Source organism: Aedes aegypti, chromosome 1, assembly GCF_002204515.2.
Source record: "Aedes aegypti strain LVP_AGWG chromosome 1, AaegL5.0 Primary Assembly, whole genome shotgun sequence".
NCBI lineage: Eukaryota > Metazoa > Arthropoda > Insecta > Diptera > Culicidae > Aedes > Aedes aegypti.
In genome coordinates, this window is record NC_035107.1 from 3177970 (window position 1) to 3202294 (window position 24325).

The following is a 24325-nucleotide window of genomic DNA, read 5'->3' on the forward strand; positions in this document are numbered from 1 at the left end:
TGAGCTCCATTTGACTCCAATTGACATTTCCTTTCAACAGCGTACTGCGATCAAAGAAAAATGCTTTTCTTGAGCATTTCTTTCAAAAAATTTCTCACTCATCGAGATAGGCGTTTACAGTCGAAGCTCGTTACAACGACAACTTTTATAGTGACAAAAGCGACATTTTTCGGTCCCTTGAAAAATATTTTGATTTCACTATTTTCTATAGTGACAATTCCCTATTACGACGGTCCCTTGCGATGTCGTTATAACAAGCTTCGACTGTACTTTTCTGTTGAGGTGCATACTTCTCATTAATTGGAACACTTTTTAACATACACCCCGCTAATCCTAGCATAAGAGTCACATTGAGATTATACATGTAGTAACAAGAGACCTAGAGCGGCTCAAGCAACCGGATGTCGCAGCGGCATACGCACAGCAACTCGAGGCTGCATTACCGGAAGAGGGTGAGCTGAACGAAGCCCCTCTTGAGGACTGCTGGAGAACAGTAAAAGCAGCCATCAACGATGCAGCTGAGAGCAACGTCGGGTACGTGGGACGGAGTCGACGGAACGATTGGTTCGACGAGGAGTGCCAGGAGGTTTTGAAGGAGAAGAATGCAGCGCGGGCGGTCATGCTGCAGCAAGGGACCCGGCAGAACGTGGAACGCTATAAACAGAAACGGCAACAGCAGACCCGCCTCTTTCGGGAGAAAAAACGCCGCCTGGAGGAGACGGAGTGCGAGGAGATGGAACAGCTGTGCCGGTCTCAGGAAACGCGTAGGTTGTATCAGAAGCTCAACGCATCCCGCAACGGCTTCGTGCCGCGAGCCGAGATGTGCAGGGATAAGCATTCTGACGGACGAGCGTGAGGTGATCGAAAGGTGGAAGCAGCACTTCGACGAGCACCTGAATGGTGCTGAGAGCACAGACAATGAAGGACGGGACAACGGAGGAAATGCCTTCGTCAGTACTGCGGAAGATGGAAACCAACCAGCCCCCACTTTGAGGGAGGTTAAGGACGCCATTCACCAGCTCAAGAACAATAAAGCTGCTGGTAAGGATGGTATCGGAGCTGAACTCATAAAGATGGGTCCGGAAAGGCTGGCCATTTGTCTGCACCGGCTGATAGGCACAATCTGGGAAACAGAACAGCTACCGGAGGAGTGGAAGGAAGGGGTAATCTGCCCCATCTACAAGAAAGGCGACAAGTTAGACTGTGAGAACTTTCGAGCGATCACCATTCTAAATGCGGCCTACAAAGTATTATCCCAGATCATCTTCCGTCGTTTGTCACCCGTAGTAAACGAGTTCGTGGGAAGTTATCAAGCCGGCTTCGTTGACGGCCGATCGACAACGGACCAGATCTTTACTGTACGGCAAATCCTCCAAAAATGTCGTGAACACCAGGTCCCAACGCATCACCTTTTCATCGATTTCAAGGCGGCATACGACAGTATCGACCGCGTAGAGCTATGGAAAATCATGGACGAGAACAGCTTTCCCGGGAAGCTCACGAGACTGATAAGAGCGAGGATGGAAGGCGTGCAAAATTGTGTGAAGGTTTCAGGCGAACACTCCAGTTCGTTTGGATCCCACCGGGGACTACGACAAGGTGATGGACTTTCGTGCCTGTTATTCAATATTGCGCTAGAAGGTGTTATGCGGAGAGCCGGGCTTAACAGCCGAGGTACGATTTTTACGAGATCCAGTCAATTTGTTTGCTTCGCGGATGATATGGACATCGTCGGCCGAACATTTGAAAAGGTGGCAGACCTGTACACCCGCCTGAAACGCGAGGCAGCAAAAGTTGGACTGGTGGTGAATGCGGCCAAGACAAAGTACATGCTAGCTGGTGGGGCCGAGCGCGACAGGGCTCGCCTAGGTAGCAGTGTTACGATAGACGGGGATACGTTCGAGGTGGTCGACGAGTTCGTCTACCTTGGATCCTTGCTGACGGCTGACAATAACGTTAGCCGTGAAATACGGAGGCGCATCATCAGTGGAAGTCGGGCCTACTATGGCCTCCAGAAGAAGCTGCGGTCAAAAAAGATTCACGCCCGCACCAAATGTACCATGTACAAAACGCTCATAAGGCCGGTAGTCCTCTACGGGCATGAAACGTGGACGATGCTCGAGGAGGACCTACAAGCACTTGGAGTCTTCGAACGTCGGGTGCTTAGGACGATCTTCGGCGGTGTGCAGGAGAACGGTGTGTGGCGGCGAAGGATGAACCACGAGCTCGCCCAACTCTACGGCGAACCCAGTATTCAGAAGGTGGCCAAAGCTGGAAGGATACGATGGGCAGGGCATGTTGCAAGAATGCCGGACAGCAACCCTGCAAAGATGGTGTTCGCTTCGGATCCGGTTGGTACAAGAAGGCGTGGAGCGCAGCGAGCTAGGTGGGCGGATCAAGTGCGTATCGATTTGGCGAGCGTGGGGCAGAACCGAGGATGGAGAGATGCGGCCACGAACCGAGTATCGTGGCGTGAAATTGTTGATTCAGTGTTATCTGTGTAGAAGTTAACTAAATAAATAAAATGAATGTAGTAACAATAGTAATACTAAGGAATCGATTGAATAAGATTCTTCTTGCCTGAGCTTACCTAAACGTTAGTCTGTTCTTAAACAATTAGAGCCTAAAAACGTATGGAAAACAGCAATTTTGTTAGGTTTGAGATCTTTTCGTAATGGAAATTTCCTTGACTCCCGGGGCACTAAATATCATCGTTAATGCCGCCTCACGATATACGAATGCAAAAATGACAACGTTGACATGTGCTCTAAATTAGGGATTTATCAAATTAAGATGAATAATCACGTACAGGGGTCTTTGTTGGTCATGTGATTATGATCAGGGTTATGAAGAAGCTCTTCTGAAGATATCTGGGTTCAATTCCCAGACGGTCTACAATCTTTTTTGTAACGGAGATTTACTTGATCTCTTCAGGCATAAAATATCAATGAATGTGGGAGTGAAATTAGAACACTAAGCAAACAAGTAAGCTCTGATCCAGTGGATGTCCGTAATGGCATTAAAAATAATAATAAGAAGAAGAATCGCGTTAGATTCGGCACTGTTCCAAGTTTTAATATGGTTAAAGCTATTCATTTTAAATGCCCAATGAATGGGCGGCAAAGTCGTTCCTCACGATACGAACAATCCACGCTTTACCTCTAGCAATCCGTCAATGCTCGCATTCCTATTGCAGGCTAGATAGAATGACCCGGCCATTCACTCACAACACTATACAATACTATCGGCATCGCACAAAAAATCAGACGACTTCGTCTACTGCACCGAAAGGTGAAACGAAAGAATGCGCCGCCCGGCCGCCTTTTCAAGTCCGTGCCAAGCCGCTTCACACGCTGATAAATTATTAAATTGGATTTATAATAACTCACTATCTATAGCCACATCAACTTCCTTCAGTCACGAAGAAGATTCTTGCGACACTAACTTTAGACTTTTGTAGGTGGATACACTAAGGCGTTTCGTTTTTAGATAAGTAACATTATATAGGCAATCTTACAGTTCTTGTAGTAGTCAATAGTCAGTCAGTCAGTCAACAACTTTCTCGGCGTTTGTGAATTTTTATTACAATGACCAAATCGCCCGTACCCCTTTTCCAATTGCCTGAAGTTCAGCCATCTCCATTGCGCGACGTCGACGCCGCCAACTACGATGACGACGAAGGCAAAAGTATCGCTGCTGCTCTGCTGCTTGTTGCTCAAGGCCGACTTTGTTCACTTGGGAAGGTGCGCCGCCAAAGTTTTCTCATTAAACACATTCCGAGTCGCTCGCTTGCTGCGATTGGCGCACTGGACTGGACGGATGGTTCAAGGCGGCAGAAGCAAAAATGTTTGCTCGGAAAACATTAATATTTTTCTCTTCGTTATTGTTTTCCAACGCAATCGATTGAGTCAGAACAAGAAGTCGTTCAAAAATTGTAATCCGCTGCCCTTCGAGGAGGTGTTCAGAAAGGGGCGATGAGTGCAGTTCGGTCGAACACATGTTAGCACACTCGTCGAGAAGATAAGTGCGTGCACGTCATTGCAGATCTTGGCGAAATCTACTGTAAAAGTAACAGTGGCTTATCTTCAGTTTGTTCAAATTTCTATGCTATGATGTGGCGTTCTACAGCGAGATTGCACTATCAAACAACGATACCGTTACGTTTTACCTTTTTCTTTATCTACACTTCACTAAATCGTTAAAACGAAGCTGAAAGCGGATGAATACTAAATAGCCAATTTAAGCGCCGTGCCAAATTTGTAGCCAAACTCCAATTGGGTTATAAATTCGATTCGATCAGTAGGCTTTGAAACTGAAAGAAGCGGTGATAGAAAGTTTAGCGAAGGAAATGAGAAAGTTAATAGAAAAAAATGCTGTGATTGCTAAACAACGGTAGATTGCATGCTTCTATCTTGAGCTCAATAGAATAGAAGGCTTTTCTTGTATTGCTTGTTTATTTGAAGCTCATTCCTACATGCAACGTTTTACAGAACCCAAAATCTTATTATGCACGTTTCGGTACATTAAATTCATTGACTTTTTGAGAATCAAAAATTAATACAGGACGGAAACCAGGCTACATGTAGCAAGCAATGAAAATTATATTCATGTAGGGTAAGTGTTCCCTTAGTCGTGGGTGTTCCTATAGTTGCGGTAGTGCCGTTTTCAATGATTTTATTGCATTAGCCACAGAACCGATACTGCCAATCGACGTATTGGCTTGTTGATACACGGAATAGTTGAAAACAGCGTCCAAATTGCTTGAAAACTGATGAAAATCACTAAATTTGCTAAAATTGTTCTTGCTTGTACCAATAGTTGCGGTAAAGCGTTCCTATAGTGGAGGATCCCATAAGAAAACAACGGATACCGCAACTATAGGAACACAAATTAAAAATATACCGCAAGTAAAGGAACAGTGTACCAATAGTGGAGGTATTATTTTTCACTGACATGCCGTGGATTACTACGATGAAATCATTTTTCTCGTTAAGTCAATGGTCGTTACTTCCCGTTACAACATCAACATTAGCATTAATTGCGCTTCTTGAATTAAGGCGGTTAAATGAAGTTCATTTGCGCTCAGTACCTCCACTATTGGTACATCTACCCTACATGGTAGAGATTGGGAAATAAGGTGCACTGCAACTTATACAGGCTCAATATCTTGAAGCAGATTATCGATAAGCTCGTTTCGTTGACTTCAAATCTATCGGTTCAACGAGTATACAATTCACAAAACAATTAAGCCTGTAAAAAAAAAGAACTACTTAAAATGCTGATTAATTTCAATCATTTGAATATTGTTTTTAAGTTAACCCTCGATAATTTTACCACTAAAAATCTGTCGCTTTTGCTGGTCGCAAAACTCTGCCAAAAGTCGATAATTCCTAGATGATATTAGTTGAAACTCTTCTTGAAGTTTAGCTAGTAGTGCGATAATAAATTATACAAAACTAGTTGTTTGGTATTCAGACAGACCGGACTACATGGTATTTTTGCCTTGTAAAAGTCAAGAGCTTCGTCAACCATGATTTTTCCGATGCTTTGTTTCATCAAATAGATAAGTTCCTTTATTACATCAATTAATGCAAATATTTTGTTATTCTAAAAGCTTTTCCTGAAATTATTTAAAAGCACTTGGTCCAGTATGTCTGAACAACAACGATTAGTTGTCCCAGCAAACGTTGTATTGCCACGCAGCAGGCTGTTCATAGAAACTTTGTTATATCCTATACAAAATGATCATTTCGGTGTTCTCAAATTTTTAGACGGATTTTCTCACTAGCGTAAATAAAATAGTTTGGTGTTTCGGCTGATCAATTTTTATATTAGGTTTTATGAAAGCAACTTAGTTGAAGTGATCAAATGTGGATAGTGTTCAAAATTAATGAAAAATGTGTACAACAGTCAAGACCGAAGCTGAACGGTTAACAGTGTGTTGGAAGTATCAAGCTTGGTGACTTCGAGAAAAAGCAGTAGGACAGCTACTAAGGTTTCGATGAATGGAGCAGTGTACCCCTAGCGGACATTCAATTCCTGTTCAGACACTTCAAAGTGTTCGGTGAGAGCTTTCCATTTACCATCTTTTAATTTAGTAGAAGACTAGTGATAATGGTTTTAAGTTGATGATCAATGGTCTTGGCTTACTAAAGTAAATTTCTATATAATGGGAGAGGGACAATTTGTTTTATTCGTTTCAGAGAGCGAGTAACGGCGCTTTAGCCGAGGCTATAATGCCAGGACAAAAGAAAGTGTCCCATCCCAGGAAACCGATCTCAACAATGGAGTGTGCATTAACTTTCTTAGCAACGCCACTTCCAACGATTCGATCTATCTCTCCCTGAATGAAACGGCTGGTACGGTTGTCCCCGTTTCTTCTTTCCTTAAATTGAAAAATTTTCGTCTATCACGTTGTTCATTCGTGGATAATTTGATCGCCGTGATTTTCGCAATTACCTTCAAACCCAAGTCTGCACAGTGGGCCTGGCAATTTTAATACTTGTATCATATTTTCGATATGCTGCAAATATTAATGCTGACAAGAAAACACTAGAAGAAATTCTGGTGTTTCGAGGATGCTTTTCATTATTGGCTGTGCAAGCACTTAGATTAGATTAGATTAGATTTCGGTGTTCTCAAATTTTTACTAACTATGTCGATGAATTTATTCAACATTTTCCTCGCACGAACACATCGGTGTCTTAGGCGAATACAACAATGAAGGATTTATGCAAATCTTCTTCTTCTTCTTCTTCTTTCTGGCATTACGTTCCCACTGGGACAGAGCCTGCTTCTCAGCTTAGTGTTCTTATGAGCACTTCCACAGTTATTAACAGAGAGCTTACTGTGCCAATGACCATTTTTGCATGCGTACAGTGAGTCACAGTGAAAATCGTCCACTCTCATATTTTCCTTTCAAAGCTCTGTTATTATTGTATATAAAAAAGCTGTGGTTTTCTAATTCATACAATTATTTGCATACTTCCATTACTTCATTGTGGCACTGTTTTTATAAATATTAAAAACAAAACGGAATTGACAAATAATAAAGTAAATTTAAACCTTCAATATAAGTCACGGTGAAAATCGTCCACCGATATCAATTTATAGTTAATCTAAAAGAATTATCAATTTTTCAGGTGTCAACCCATGAACTAGTATCGAGTAGGTAAGCCTTTGCTCTTCAAAACTTCCCTGGGACGATTTGGCATAGATCGCACAAGTTTCTCAGTTTAAGTTTTAGCGATCTTAATCCATTCAATAGTAAGCGCACTTTGCAAAGTATATCTGCTCGTTATTTGATGTTTCCTGATTTAAACATCCAACAGATGCCACAAATTCTCGATAATGTCGAGATTTTGAGATTGTCTCAGCAGATTGATGATTGAAGGGAATTTTTTTCATCAAGCTTTCGGTTTTGCCGCTGTATGTTGCAGATTTTTATCCTGGTGGATGTAATGCCCATTTTTTTTAAGATAAGATAGATACGTAAATTAAAAGTAATTTTTTACGCTAGGCTTTCGATTCGTCTTCAGTGAATCAAGATAGACGTATTGAGCCATGATCCTGTCGATAAAGTGCAAGTTACTAACATCAGATGCTGGCATGAAGCCTCAAACCATCACGGAACTACTACCATGCTTAGCAGTTTCACAATGATTTTTCATTTTCAGGTCTTCATTTGGTTTCCGCCAAACCATAACCCTGTCGTCAGATCCAAAAATATTAAATTTGCTCTCATTTGTGAATAGTAAGTGCTTCCAGAAGTTGACATCATTTCCAACGTGTGTTTCTGTAAACTCAATATGACATTTCACGTACTTCGGTGATACAAACGTCTTCCGACTTGCAACTCGGCCATGAAACGTTATGTTTTCGAAGCACTCTACGCACAGTTTCTGGCTTTATGAGATACTTTTTTTCCGAGATACCTGCTTTCTGAGATACTTTTTCGCTTCAATTGCTAGTTTCGGTGCACTTATCTTGGGGTCAGCATTAACCTGGCGAAGAAGCTAACACCCAACCGCTCCATTGATAATTTTCTTCAACGATGTTTTTGTAGCGATTTATTATACTCTACACGGTAATACGCCTTTTTCCAACAAATTTGGTGATTTTCAGTTTATTTTTGCCATTTTTGTGTAGTTTTATCACAAGTTTTCTTATTTCTTTTTATTTCGTGCCATTTTAATGGAAATACTCTAAAAAACTAAACCTTCCTTATTCTTGCATAGCAAACCGTGCTTGAATGTATGTGTGTGCAGGAGTTAAAGAAATGATATGAATGAAAACTGTATAATATTACCCCAAAAATCATGCATAACGGCAGGGTGGACGATTTTCACTGTGACCTTGTTATTGATTATTTTTACAAATTTAGAGCTTAATTTATTATTTTAATATTCGATGACTTGAATTGCATACAATTATCAAGACCTTTGCCGAAGTATCGTAACGAGCCATTAAATTTGAATTCTTGTTTTATACATGAATAGTACGAATTACTTTTCTGGCAATGTTCAACGTGGACGATTTTCACTGTGACTCACTGTATATCGTGTGGCAGGTACGAAGATACTCTATGCCCTGGGAAGTCGAGAAAATTTCCAATCCGAAAAGATCCTCAACCGGTGGGATTCGAACCCACGACCCTCAGCTTGGTCTTGCTGAATAGTTGCGCGTTTACCGCTACGGCTATCTGGGCCCCTATGCAAATCCTTTAACCCATTCTCAAGCCAACTAGGGACATGCAAACACCACTTCATTTTTAATTACCGTTTTGCCTCAAGCTCCGAACACTCGACTTTTTCTGACAATTTTTCAAGACAACCACTCGAATTTCTTCACAGAATGATCAATTATTCTATAATTCTCGCGAAACATTACTAAAGGACCTATGTACATATGAGAGATTCTCTCCTCTCTCGCTCTCTTTCGATTATAACAGTGGAATACTAAAGCTTTTGGGAAATTTCTCACTACAGATCGAAAGGCAATTTCCTTGACTAGCGTTTCATACAAAAAACGCAACAGAAGAGGTTAATGTGACTCAGTTATTGATCAAAGAGAAAGTAAACAAAGAGAGCCTCTCATTTGTACATAGGTCCTTTAGTAATGTTTCGCGAGAATTCAAGTCCTCGTCATTTGAAAGTTGTAAACATATTAATTCTTACCTCTGAAATCGCCACTGTTCATGTTCATGTTCGAAGACAAAACGGTGTATAGATTTTTACCAAGAGGAAACAAATAAATCTTTTAACAAGTATCCAGCTTTTTACGCTTAGCTTGCAAGCTTTGTATTGAAGAAAGTTTTTTGTTGTTGACGATTCAATGTCAGAATTTTCCAATCGTGTTCTCATGTAATCGAAATAGTTGAACTATTATCAATTTTATATATTTTTTTTCTGTATATTTTAGCTTCGGAGCAGGAGCTGCTAGTAACCAGAGCTTCAAATTATACGCTCAAACGTCTTTAAAATCACCAATTATGCGGACTGGAAGAGCTTAAATCTCTTTTCAACATTCCGATGATTATGAAAAAGATCTGAAGGATATAGAGCGTATCGTCGGGCCAAAATTGATAGCGAACAAGTTATATTTTCTTGTCAGTTATTTTTCCTGGCATAATCATTTTTCAAATCTCTCAAATGCTTAAATATGTTAGGTCTGAACAACTACCGAAAACTAAACATTACATATATTTTGCAATTGGATTAAATGGACAAATTGATGTAAAGTTTTGCGAAAAAGTTACACGTCTTCTCAGTGAGAATCGAACTCACGACTCCCTGATCTCTAGATCAGTGAGTTCGATTCTCACTGAGAAGACGTGTAACTTTTTCGCAAAACTTCACATCAATTTGTCCATTTAATCCAATTGCAAAATATATGTAGTGTTTAGAACTCGGTAGTTGTTCAACTTCCACTCGGCTGGTTGGCCGTGAACCACGATTCATAATTAAAAACAAGTATGTTAGGTCTGGTTAACTCAGACCTCCCAAAAATCCACAGCTCCTTAAGGATTCAACAAACAAAAAAAGGATTCAACAAACAAAAAACAATGTTCATTAACCCCTCTACCGGCAGCTTCATTTTTACCGCAAAATTCAAATTCAAATCGTTGTAACTTTTTTGTTTTTCAATATTTTTGCACCATTTTTTACAAGCTCTCAAAAAACTCTTCTAATTTAAGGATCTGTGTCGATATTAATCATTGGTCATCTGGTTTTAAAGATATTCAGAAATTCTTTGGGGGACCGACCCGTAACTAGAACTCCTAGTTAATTTCTCAGGCTACAGAATTTCAATCGTATTCGGATATTCACTCTTCGAAACAATACATTAATGAGAGTATGTTGTGAAAAAATGAAGCAATTTGGTGCAGCCGTCTTTAAGTAATGACCATTTAGGTTTCTATAACCACGCTGGCCAAATAAAGATCTTAAAAACTTCAAAAAACATCATATCGTAATTTTTAGATATCTCCAAGAATACTGAACCGATTTGTATGATTTTTTCAGAGAAGCTGCTTATTACTTAGCATTATATAGCCCACATTTTATTTTTTTGATAAATTGATCAAAAACAAAATGGCCGCCAAAGACATTTTATATGGAAAATGTTGGTCCCCCAAAGAATATTGGAATATCTTTAAAACCAGATCACCAATAATTAATATCGACACGGATTTCTAAACTAGAAGAGTTTTTTGAGGACTTGAGAAAAAATGGTGCAAAAATATTGGAAAACAAAAAAGTTATAACGATTTGAATATTTATTTTGCAGTAAAAAATGAAGCTGCCGGTAGAGGGGTTAAATTATATTGGGCATCCACAGAAATAAACTAAGATTTGTAACGTTATTTTGTCTAAAACATAATTTCTCTCTATAATTCGAAGTCTCTACTATTTGGTCGGGTGGCAAACTTACTCAAGTTATGTATGATCTTTTGTCAATAGCATCGCAACATATGACTGGCACTAAGAATTTGTAGACTGGATAATCCTTATTGGAAAGGTTTATAAGAGTTAAAAGGGATGCTCCGACAAATTCAGCTTATATGAGTCTTCTAGAATTGTCTCTCCATTTCAGATAATCATTCAACTTTTAATGCGGCAAGTATCCTATTTTAGTAAATTTTTCAACCTCTGTCGAAGATAGTACACCACCTGGGCACCTAAAACATAAAAAATACATATAAAGTTCTTGAAATAGTAAAAAAATAAACCTAATTGTTAAGTATTAATACGGAGAGAATCATAACAAATATTGACCTATGCACGGATTCACTATCTGACGTTTGAGCGGTGCCGTGTTATTTACGTGACCATGGCAACGAGTGAATTCGGCACCGCTCAAACGTCAAATTAGTAAACTCGTGCATGGGTCCATGGACCGAATTCACTCGTTGCCATGGTCACGTTAATAACATAGCACCACTCAAACGTCAAATAGTGAACTCGTGCATCGATCCATTGTGAAAATTTTTGACAATCCAAAAATAAACTCAGATCATGACCTACCAAGACTTTGCTATAAAAACGTTGGCAAGAAAGTCAAATTACCCCTTGCTGTTTTATACACACTCAATCTGTTCGGTAAAAATAACTGGGTTTTTGAACTACCGAAAAAGTCTGTAAACTAAAAAAAATGCCAGAAATCGAAAAACAGAGATTTTTTACTGAAATTTTGCAGAGGGCTTTCTTTTTATATCATATATCGATAAAAAATAAAACATGGTGAAATTTGCTTTTCAATTACGCGTGGCGACAGTTTTCATTTTACTGACTTTTTCGGTAGTTCCAAAAACCAGCAAAATTTTACCGACCACAGTAATTTAATCTAAGTGTGTAGCCAGCGTAAAAAGCTGGATAACCAAAAATAAAATATTAGAAATTTGACGTATCTCTTTTTTGGTGGTTTAATTTCAACATTATTAGGGTACCTATAATGATTTTTTTTTTCATTTTTGCAGAATTCCTGGTAAAATATGCGGCAGAATTGAGGACCAGACAGGGGTGAAAACAGAAAGAAACCTAACATGAACCAGTCGAAAAGAGTTTGTTTCATCAAGAAATCTGATTAGATTCTTCTTCTTCATGGCATTGACGTCCTTACTGGAACAGAGCTTCTCAGCTTAGTGTTCTTATGAGCACTTCCACAGCTATCAACTGAGAGCTTTCTTTGCCTAAGTTGCCATTTTCGCATTCGTATATCGTGCGGCAGGTACGATGATACTCTATGCCCAGGGAAGTCAAGGAAATTTCCATTACGAAAAGATCCTGAACCGACCGGGAATCGAACCCAGACACCTTCAGCATGGCTTTGCTTCGTAGCCGCGGACTCTAACCACTAGGCTTAGGAAGGCCCCCATTGATTAGATATTTTTTCCAAGAATATTTTCAAGACTTTTCTTGGGAATTCATCCTAGCATTATATTTATTAAAGTTACGTCGCTACTAGGGTAGAGTCTGTTTTATGATTTGTTCCAGGATATTGATCAAAAATTTATTCGGATATTTTCTCAAACTTCAGATATTACTCCGAAGATTTCTTCAGGATTTCATTTCGTGATTTTTTACAGACTTCCTAAGGAATTTCTCCAAGAATTTAGTTTTAGATATCTTTCAGAATTCAATCAGGATTTTTTAAGGAGGATTATGAAATATATTTCAGTGTTCATAAAGAGGAATACTAAGATACTTCAAGAAACCTTCCAGATCCATCCAGGAACTTATCCAGTGATTCTTCTATCGATTCCCTTGGTAAAATGAAAAAAATAGCCGAGCTCAACTGAGCATGTGTGTCTAAGATTCCAAGCAGGAATTTCTCCAAGGGTACTTTCAAGAATTACTTCACAAATTACTAGGAATGATTCAAAATACTTTCCAGTAATTTTTCAGAAGTTAATGGACAATCTTTTGAAAAAAAATCTGAAAGTAATTTTACAGGAAATCTCCTACAATTACTCTGAAAGAACTCTTACGGCTAAATTATAATAATCAATACTACTTTTACAAAACCCAACCTAGAATTCTGCCAAAAAATCATTTCAGCCATTCCAGTCATCATTCAATGATTCTTCCGCAGACATTTTTGAAGAAAGTCCCTAGTCCTCCAAGAGTTTTATCTAGTAATTCTTCTGTCGATTTTTAAAGGACTTTTTCCAAGTTGCCCGTTCAGAACATCTCCAAGAACTCAACTAATAATTTCTCAAAAGATGCCCCCAGTGATTTCTTTGTATAAAAATGTCGTTTGTGATTTTTTAAAGATTTCAACAAGAAATATCTCTAAGGATATCTTCGGAAATTACTCAAGATTTCTTCTTAAATTTCTTCAGTTATTTCTCCAGAAAGTTATCCAGAGAATCCCTTAAAGAAATATAACATACATTGTTCCAGGATTGTCTACATATTTTCAGAAAATATTGTACATATATTTGAAAAAAAAAGTTTCGTAAGAATTCATGAAGTAACGTCTAATGAAACTTGTGTAAGTGCTAAAGTAATTTTTGATGAACTCTTTCAAGAATCTCTGTAAGAACACTTGGACTGCATTGTATTAAGGTTGTTTTTAAGGATTTCCTAGATAAATTGCTAAGATCATCGAAAAAATAAACGAGCAAACCCTTGGATAATATTTTGCAGGATTTTCTAAAGAAATTTACAATAAACACAGGATTGCATATGATAAGGTATAGAAGTACAAATGTGGAGTTATATGCGTAAATTCTGCATGCAGCTTTATGACGCATTTACGTAAATCACCTCAACTTTTGTACACTTATTCGCTATCGTATACGAGTTTGTGTTTACCGGGTTCCTTGGAAAACATTGGACAAACTCCATGAAAGAAATTGTGTAATTGTATAATTCTTAGTGATGTTTTTTTCGAAAAATTTTTGGAGCATTTTCTGGGAATAATTCTTATGGTGTTTTACAAACCATATTTAAACAAATGTGTGGGTCCAGATAGCCGTAGCGGCAAACGCCCAGCTATTCAGCATGACCACTCTGAGGGTTGTGGGTTCAAATCCCGCCGGTCGTAAAGAAAATTTTCTCGATTCCCAGGGCATAGAGTAGCTTCATACCTGCCACACGATATACACATGCAAAAAATGGTCAATAGGCAAAGAAAGCTCTCAGTTAATAACTGTGGAAATACTCATAAGAACACTAAACTAAGAAGCAGGTTCTGTCCCAATTAAGACGTAACGCCAAAAAGAAGAAGAAGAAGGAGAATTTAAGCGAAATCCTTGAAAAGCGCTGAAACAGTACAACAGTTGATCACTTGAACAGAATATGACAATGACGAGTAATTACTGTGTAAATTATTAGCAGTAGTAGCGTTGGAGTGCTTAAGGATTTTTGAAGCAAACTTGGAGAAATTTCTTTAAGCATACCATGAAAAATTACAAGAAGAATTGATGGGCGAATTTTTGAAAAAAAAAACTATAAGAAATCTTAGAACTTTTTCCTCGAGAAATCTGAAAAGAAACTTTATAACAACCTGTGAAGATTTATTTGAAGCCTTTAGAATTCTGCACCAGGATTCATTTCAATCAGAATATAGAAAAAATGACTTTAAAGATCATTTTGTTTAAAATAGAGTCTTTAGAGGCCTTCCATTAACAAAAAAAGAGGCTTTTTTTTGACTGCGTCATTGATTAAACCTCTTCTCTACCATGATGTTTCTCAATGTAGGATAAACATAAATGGAAAAATAGGAAAACATGCTGCTGATTGTAAATAAATAGTTATTTCTCGAAAACAAACCTAGTTTATCGATCCTACGTGTTTCGCCGACGAAATTCTACACGTTCTACTCTAAACCAACTCAATTTTCACTTTTATAACGTTTACATTTCGGAATTACAAAACGACGTACAGTTGTATTCAGAATAATAGTAGTAAAAGCCGATTTTCACACAAAACACTCAACTTTGTCATACTGTCACTTTGCGTCCCTATGAGAAATAGGCATAAAGTTTTGACAGAGAACTGCAAATATGCTCAATTTCATTATAACAAAATTTAAAAATTTTCAAAGCACCGGTAACCGAAGCAACTAAAAGTTCAGATAAAAGGGCATGTTTTAACTTAAGCAGTTCACTTTTTTCAGTAATTAACCTAATTTCAGTTTATATGAAGTTCATTTCAGTTGCTTATGTAGCATGTTAGTAGGGAAGCAGTTCGATACGAACTTTTTCTGAACTTTCTAGCTGTTGATAAGTGCATGAGTTACTTTTTCGAGAATTTGGTTCTGTTAGTATATGTTGTGTTCTCTTAATCAGCGTAATTTTTTTTGGTAAAACTTAAAATCTACTACAATTGAACTGTTGAGTTCACTGCTTATGGTGAAGATGAATCGAAGCCAAACTTCAAAATTTCAAGAGCACAAACTGAAAGAGCATAACACCCGTTTGAACTGAAAACTTAATCGATTGATCATCACCAGCTAGTGGCTAATCGATTAAGTGTTATGCATAAACGGATGTTTGGTTCACCAGTTTTGTGTACACTAAGCTCTTACGGTGAACTTCACCGTAATCTCAACAGCTGAATAGTTCGGTGAAATAAAACACCGTAATTTCGTCGGAATTTTACGGATTCTGGTGAATTTTTACCGAATACTGTGAAAATTCAGCTGTTGAGATTTCACAGGAATCCGTAAAATAAGTTAAGTGTGGGCTCTTGAAATTTTGAGGTTTGACTTCGATTCATCTTCCTCTTAAGTAAAATAAAACTATTGGTAAGCACCAGGTAAAAGAAAAGTAGCTTTTGTTAGACCCATTCAGACAAGAAATTTATTAACTTTCCTTGAGCTCCTAAAGCTATGTTTTTAAGCCTGATTTGCTGCTGAACAGGAATCGCTAAAAAATTTTCACGCCGATTCCTTGCAGAAATTTTCTACAGCGACTCCCGTTTGAACTGACAGTTTTTTTTTTAATTTCTTTATTAGTATCATTCCAAACATTACATTCATTATTTCTTATATCTAGGTGTTCTGTGTTATTAGACAACACTATCATCCTAATTAGGTAAAACAAATCTAAGATTTTATTAACATTTTGTTAATAACATATTACATTTCATTTGCCGTAGCAGTTCAGATTTTTTACAGGTGAGTTGATTTCATCAGCTTATAAGAGAAAAAAAAAACGCTTTGAATATACTTAACCTAACCTAACCTAAACATATAACGCATTAATCGTGGCAATAGAAGATTGTAACGATTTTTGCCTGAAATATTGATTATTTTATTTGACATTTGTTCCAATGTTTCAACATTGGATATTCTATGTAACTCATTGGTACTATACCAGGGAGGAAGCCTCAGAATCATTTTCAAAATTTTATTTTGAATTCTCTGCAGAGCTTTCTTCCTGGTATTACAACAGCTAGTCCATATTGGTACAGCATACAACATGGCTGGCCTGAAAATTTGTTTGAATATCAAAAGCTTGTTCTTAAGACAAAGTTTTGATTTTCTATTAATAAGGGGATAGAGACATTTTACATATTTTTTACATTTGGCTTGAATGCCCTCAATGTGATTTTTGAAAGTTAAATTCTTATCTAGCATGAGCCCTAGATACTTAACTTCATCTGACCAATTTATTGGAACCCCTCTCATCGTGACAACATGTCTACTTGAAGGTTTCAAATAAAGAGATTTTGGTTTATGTGGGAATATTATTAGTTGAGTTTTGGAAGCATTAGGAGAAATCTTCCATTTTTGCAAGTATGAAGAAAAAATATCCAAACTTTTTTGCAATCGACTACAGATGACACGCAGGCTTCGTCCTTTGGCGGAGAGGCCTGTGTCATCCGCAAATAAAGATTTTTGACATCCCTGAGGTAACTCAGGTAAGTCAGATGTGAAAATATTGTATAATATTGGACCCAAAATGCTGCCTTGGGGAACACCAGCTCTTACAGGAAGTCTTTCAGATCTGGAGTTCTGATAATTAACCTGAAGTGTACAATTTGACAGATAACTTTGAATTATTCTAACAATGTATGTTGGAAAATTAAAGTTTTTCAATTTTACAATCAAACCTTCATGCCAAACACTGTCGAATGCTTTTTCTATGTCTAGAAGAGCAAAACCAGTAGAGTAGCCTTCAGATTTGTTGGAACGGATCAAATTTGTTACACGTAAAAGTTGATGAGTGGTCGAATGTCCATGGCGGAATCCGAACTGTTCATTGGCAAAAATTGAATTTTCGTTGATGTGGGCCATCATTCTGTTCAAAATAACCTTTTCAAAAAGTTTACTGATGGAGGAAAGCAAACTGATTGGACGATAGCTAGAAGCTTCTGCAGGATTTTTGTCTGGTTTTAAAATTGGAACAACCTTAGCATTTTTCCATTTGTCAGGAAAATATGCTAATTGAAAACATTTGTTAAATATATCAACTAGAAATGATAAGCTACTTTCTGGAAGTTTCTTGATGAAGATGTAGAAAATTCCATCATCGCCAGAAGCTTTCATATTTTTGAATTTTTTAATAATAGTTCTCACTTCTTCCAAATCAGTCTCCCAGGCATTTTCGAAAACGTTCTCTTGATTGAGAATATTTTCGAACTCCTGAGTAACTTGATTTTTAATTGGACTAGTAAGTCCTAAATTAAAATTGTGCGCACTTTCAAACTGCATAACAAGTTTTTGAGCTTTTTCGCAATTAGTTAGTAATAATTTGTTTTCCTCTTTCAATGCCGGTATTGGTTTCTGAGGTTTTTTCAAGATTTTAGATAATTTCCAAAAGGGCTTAGAGCCAGGGTCTAATTGAGAAATTTTATTTTCAAAATTTTTGTTTCTTAAATCGGCAAAACGTTTCTTGATTTCTTTCTGCAAATCCTGCCATATAATTTTCATATCAGGATCACGAGTGCGCTGAAATTGCCTTCTCCTCACGTTTTTAAGACGGATCAAGAGTTTAAGATCATCGTCTATAATCACGGATTCACATTTTGGAATTGCAATGTTCCTGGCTTCAACAATGGAATTTGTTAAAGTTTCAAAGGCATTGTCAATATCAAATTTAGTTTCTAAAAAAATCTCGAAAACGTATTCAAACAGACTCAAATCAAAAAAGTATACAAACTTACTTTATCGATTCTACGTGTTCCGCAGACCAAATTCTACACATTTTGCTCTAAACCAACTCGATTTTTCACTTCTAGAACGTTTACTTTCCGGATTTACAAAACGACGAAAGTAAGATTTTCAACTTTCGCTACCTAACCACTACTTTCGCCGCTCCGCTGTATGGAGAGACAAAGTGACTTAACCACGAATCAAAACAAAACACTACTTGAGTCGATTTTACACTGGTACAAAAACGTCGAAAGTAACTGAATAAAGCGGCTTATCTTTTTTTAATAAAAATTTTGTGGGAAATAACAGGAACTCCCTAGTTTTTGAATGCGTGCTTATTGAATGAAAAATTTAAGCAATGTACACGGCGAAAAAATGTCAAAAAGGTGATTTATTTTAAAACAGTTTTAGAAGATAGGTTTTGATTCTTCTAAATTAATTTTCTCAAAACCGTATGGAAGTTACTTACGTCGATTTGAAAAAGTAATCGAGAAATGTTAACATCAAGATTAGAGTCAATATACGTTTTATATATATTCCAGTCGGCTCGTAAATAATTGAAAGTGGAGCTGATAGGATTGAGAATCGCTTCATGCGATATTTGAAATGTAACAGGGACATGATCAGAATCAAAATCAGCATGAGTAACTAATTGGCTACAAAGATGACTAGAATCGGTTAAGACCAAGTCAATCGTAGATGGATTTCTAGAAGAGGAAAAACATGTAGGGCTATCAGGGTATTGAATTGAGAAATATCCTGAAGAGCACTCATCAAATAAAATTCTGCCGTTGGAATTACTTTGAGAATTATTCCATGACCGATGTTTGGCATTAAAGTCACCAATGACAAAAAATTTTGACTTATTGCGAGTCAATTTTCGCAAGTCAGTTTGGAGCAAATTAACTTGCTGTCCAGAGCATTGAAAAGGCAAATAGGCAGCTATGAAAGTATATTTACCAAACTGTGTTTCAACAGAAACACCTAAAGTTTCAAAAACTTTAGTTTCAAATGACGAAAACAGTTGATGTTTTATGCGCCTATGAATTATCATTGCAACTCCCCCACATGCCCCATCAAGTCGATCATTACGATAAACAAAAAAGTTAGGATCTCTTTTGAGTTTAGATCCAGGTTTTAAATACGTTTCGGTAATAACTGCTATATGCACGTTATTAGCTGTAAGAAAATTAAACAGCTCGTCCTCTTTACCATTCAGAGAACGAGCATTCCAATTTTGAACTGACAGTTCTTTTCAACTGCGTACTGCGATCAGAAAAAAGCGCTTCATTGATCGATTCCTTGCAGGAATTTTCCATGCATCAAGATAGGCCAAGAAATTACTTGTCAGTAGCGAATCAGGCTTTAACATAAAATCCGAACTTTGTCCTAAGAACAAGCTTTTGATCTTCAAACGAATTTCGAGGCCAGTCATGTTGTATGCTGTACCAATATGGACTAGTTGTTGTAATACCAGGAAGAAAGCTCCGCAGAGGATTCAAAATATAATTTTGAAAATTATTCTGAAGCTCCATTCCTGGTATAGTACTGCCAGGTCCGTCCCACTCGGGCTCAGATCGGGTACCACTTCTAGTTCTGCATTTGGTCCCTCGGTAGTGCAAAAGGTACCCAAGTTTGACAGATCGCAGTACACTTTTCACGGCATTCTAGATTACCTTATGAGCCATAAAATTTTGGGCAACTGCAAGGGACATGGAGGTCTTTAATTTGTCTTTGGTACTGCATCGCCTTCCCGATTATGAAAATACATCAAAATAAGAATGATGGTGAACATTGAGAGCACGTAATGTGAGAGGTACTTATGAATAGAACTCTCATATATCAAAGTTATTGCCTAATAATAATAATATTAGTCTTATAAGGCTGGCAACTGGTATAAATTATTGCTACATAGTTTGATAGGCTTAATAAGTTGGATGGATAGGATGGCGATGGGCCGTAAAAGAGAGGATAATGCGTGCATTTTATTGTGATAATTGTGGGCCTCATGGCCGAGCGGTTAGTGTCGTCAGGCAGTTAAGCGTTTCGTGTCATGGGGCGTGGGTTCGATTCCCGCTGCAGCCAATGAAACTTTTCGTCAGAAATGTTTCTCGGCTGTGCCACTGGAGCATGCTTGTCCGTTGTCTAGTATGAAGTCTGTGCAGCTAAATGGCTGAAGACGGTGTCCGTATCTTTTTTTTTATAATTTATTATACTGTTTTAATCACGATTGTTCTTGTAAGAGTTTTGAAACACATCAATAAGATTGTGTGATCAAAGATGTTTGACAGTCTGAAATGCCTGAAAATGTTTTCCAAATAAAGCTAAGTATGCTGTGCCGCTCAATAAAAGTAGAGAAATTGCAGGTGCGAAGTGGTCAAGAAACTTTCTACAGAGAGCTCCATTTGAAATGACATCTCTTTTCAACTGCGTACAGCGATCAGAGCAAACTGTTTTTCTGGAGAATTTCTGGCAATAAATTTCGCAAGCAACTAGATAGTCGATTACTTTTCTTTTCAGGTGAATAATCCCCATAACTCGATAATTTTAATTAGCAAATTCATTAAACATTTAGGAGAATATTTTCTGATTCTGATGAAGGCAAGTGAGCGGTTCCACAGAAAATGACGACTTTTTTCCCAAATTTCATTTTTATATTTTTTGATTTGGATGAAATTTTGCACATGCTTTCTTTATGCCCAAAAATGCCTTTTTGCATCATCGGCTCGCCATTTTGACTCTAGCCTTACTTTTGAGAAGGGCCTAAGAAAAAAATCCTTAATAATTTTCAAAAAATTATAACTTAGAAACGGTTTGTCCGATCAGTTTGGTGCCTTCCGCAAAGTTTTAGGTTATTGTTGGGACTATCTGGAAAAAAATATACACTGGAAAAAAAATGTTGTAATTTTTTATATACCGAAAATAAAGCTTAAAAATCAATATTCTCAAAAATCGTATTTTTGATTTTTTTTTTATATGTTAAAGAAGACAAAAAATGAAGTCTTTTGCACAGTGGGTCAAGATGGAGAAATCATGGACAAAAAAGTTATGATTTTTTAAAAAAAGGTTGATTTTTCAATATGGTCTAAATAAACTTTTTGAATGCTTTTCGACCCGATTTTATGAAAGTACGCAAAATTTTCAACAAAAAAGGTATATGAGAAAACTTTGCTAATTGCTACCGGAACATTTGAAAAGTTTATTATGACCATTTTCAACAAATTCACCTTTTTTTTGAAATCATAACTTTTTTGTCCATGATTTCTCCATCTTGACCCACTGTGCAAAAGACTTCATTTTTTGTCTACTTTAACATATTAAAAAATCAAAAATACGATTTTTGAGAAAATTGATTTTTAAGCTTTATTTTCGATATATAAAAAATTACAACATTTTTTTTCCAGTGTATATTTTTTTCCAGATAGTCCCAACAATAACCTTAAACTTTGCGGAAGGCACCAAACTGATCGGACAAACCGTTTCTAAGTTATAATTTTTTGAAAATTATTAAGGATTTTTTTTCTTAGGCCCTTCTCAAAAGTAAGGCTAGAGTCAAAATGGCGAGCCGATGATGCAAAAAGGCATTTTTGGGCATAAAGAAAGCATGTGCAAAATTTCATCCAAATCAAAAAATACAAAAGTAAACCGACATTCGAATTCAAATGGAACCGCTCAAGTAAGAGTTTAGTAAGAGTTAGAGAAAGTTTGTGCATAACTATAGATGTCAGTTTCAACAGAAGTTAAGAATAGTTGTGGCGTTGTCATTTTATAATGAAATTATAAGAGCGATTCTTGGAAGAATCCATGCTCAAAAATATTCAGACATTGCTATGGGATGTGGCCGTAGGTCGGACCAAAAGCAATAAAACGACTGGTTTGCTTGACGTCAAATTACAACTATAACTCTGACTTATTCAATTTCAGAATACAGAGGAAAAGTCATGGCATGCTGGGGTTTTTAATCGTATCAACTTCAACAATTTCTGCCTTTCTATTCAGGTATTCGTCTTAATTCTTACAGATAGTACAGAAAAATTACCTAAAAATACAGTCAAAAAGTTTATCTATACTTGGGCCGCTGTTTTTTTTTTTCAGAAGCAGCAACATTGTACTTATTAAGTATTATTTTATTTTATTTATTAACTGATAAGTCACTATCGATATTATCATGGCCTAAATTCACAGTGAGTGAAGCACTTTATAGTACTAGAACACCATAGGAGATCGCATTACATTACCTAATCATTGAACGGCATTTTTCATTATTACCTATTTAAAGTAGATGCCATTGATCTCCCTTTGCTCCTATCCGCAACCCGGTGCACGAGCCCTTTTGGGTTTCAAAAAGGCTCGTAGATCACAAACCGTCAATGACGTTTCCCTCATTCTCTGTTTGTAACCTTCTCACCAACTTGAAATTATATTTTCCAGAAGTATAAGTGATTTTGATTAATTATAGCTGTATTATGCAGTAGTGCACTTCTAATAAAAAATACTAACAAAAGCGATCAAATATCTAAAATTATCGCTCCTTGGGAAATATAACCCCGAGACCAAGGAAAAGACATGAATGAATACTGGATAAAAATTAGATTTAGAACGACAGGAGAAAAAATTTCAGGATATATCGAACAAAATTTAATTCGAATTACTTTTAAACTCCTGGAGAAAACCTTCGATGGTTTCTCTGGAAGAACTTCTTTAAAATTCTAAAGACTCTTCGGAGTAACAAGTGAAAATATAATAGTGCAACATTGAGAACAATCCCAGTAGAAATCACTGAAGGATTTCCTAGAAGAAACTCTGAAAGAAATCCATTTAACAGCAATCGACAATCATCTGGAGGAAAGGTTTTTTTTTCAGGGTTTGAGTAAAAGAAAGAATTGTGATTTAAAACTGATACTGTACTTATTGCTCCCACCTCATTAGCCTCAAAGCTTATCAAATTTAAACAATCATAGAAATATCAATGTCTTTCAATGCGATTACTCACCAGTAACTTGTATATGTGTTGGACTCCACATTTTGTTTCCGAGATCTGTTCCTCCAGCACAGGTGATGCGTCAGCAACCTCTGGCGTCCACGTTATCTGCAGAATGTTCCAATGCTCCTTCAGGAGTCCCGCTAACTGCAGCTGTAGTCTTCCCCAACCATAAACCACTAGCACTAACTTTTCACCAAACGCACTTCCGAAAATATTTTGCAAATTTTTTCTCTCAACACGGTTCACCGATTCCTCCGCAATGAATCCCCCTCTAGGTAGATGACTTTGTCGTCGTCTGGTCGGATTTCACTGATGACGAAGCCACCCAAACGGACGAATTCCGCACAGCGATACCCGAGTTTCACTCGCCCGCAGTAATAATCGCTTATAGAGGGCAGGAGGAACCAGCCAAGCAAATAGCAGCAACACCAGCTAGCCTATAGAGGCTGGGCAAATACTTTGGGAGATTTCCACCGCCGTTCACTCTTTTGCCAAATGGCCAGTCAACCATTCAGCCTTCCCGTTTCACTATTGGACGCCTTCCGTAGGTTGTAATTTGTTAACACTCCTCCTGACAGACACCAACCAATCTTCCAACGCAATTTCTAGATTACTCGCACTGATCAGACCCCGAACACAAAACTGATCCGTATTCAACACATTCTGATGTAGGACAAAGACTCAGTCTTCCAGGATGACACGAAATTCCGAAAGCAAATAATGAGTGACTCACCGACCGCGGAGTGAAATAAATCGAAAGGTGTAGAAAATAACACAAACTAATGAATAATCACGAGACCGTCAACGGGACGAAACAACACAAGAAATGCGAACGGAACGAAGTGATGGATCGAACTGCCAGAGAAGTGCGCTGGCCACGACACGACGGACAGTCGAAATCAAACGGAGAAGAGAAAACAGATGCGATTGATCCACATAAAGCTGGAATGGTTCCTGTATATTTTTTTCCGGAAATACGATTGTTCGTAAGGTTCACTGTTTGTCTGATATACGGTACTGAATGAGAACAATATTTTGCACTTATTACAACTAAATTATTAATATTTATACTAAATTCTGAATATATTTAAGAAACAAAAGTAAAATACTTTTCAGAGTTCACGGGAAACTGAAAACTATAAAAGAAAAACAACACACGTTAACCGTCACTGAGCGTCACAGAAGAATCGTCAGGAAACGTCAAACTGCCACACTGAAGCAAAAGCATTTCTAAAA

General features: G+C 37.4%; 1 protein-coding gene across 2 annotated transcripts in view; it reads right to left on the bottom strand.

The window, feature by feature from the left end:
• The window catches only part of LOC5566229 (rab11 family-interacting protein 5), an 83028-nt gene extending 58800 nt beyond the window's left edge, over positions 1-24228 (bottom strand). For both annotated transcript variants that reach the window (XM_021838784.1, XM_021838783.1), the window contains exon 1: positions 23099-24228. In XM_021838784.1, the coding sequence (XP_021694476.1) occupies positions 23099-23129 (31 nt within the window). In that variant the 5' untranslated portion in view covers positions 23130-24228. The remainder of the gene's footprint in view (positions 1-23098) is intronic.
• Positions 24229-24325: the final 97 nt, after the last annotated feature.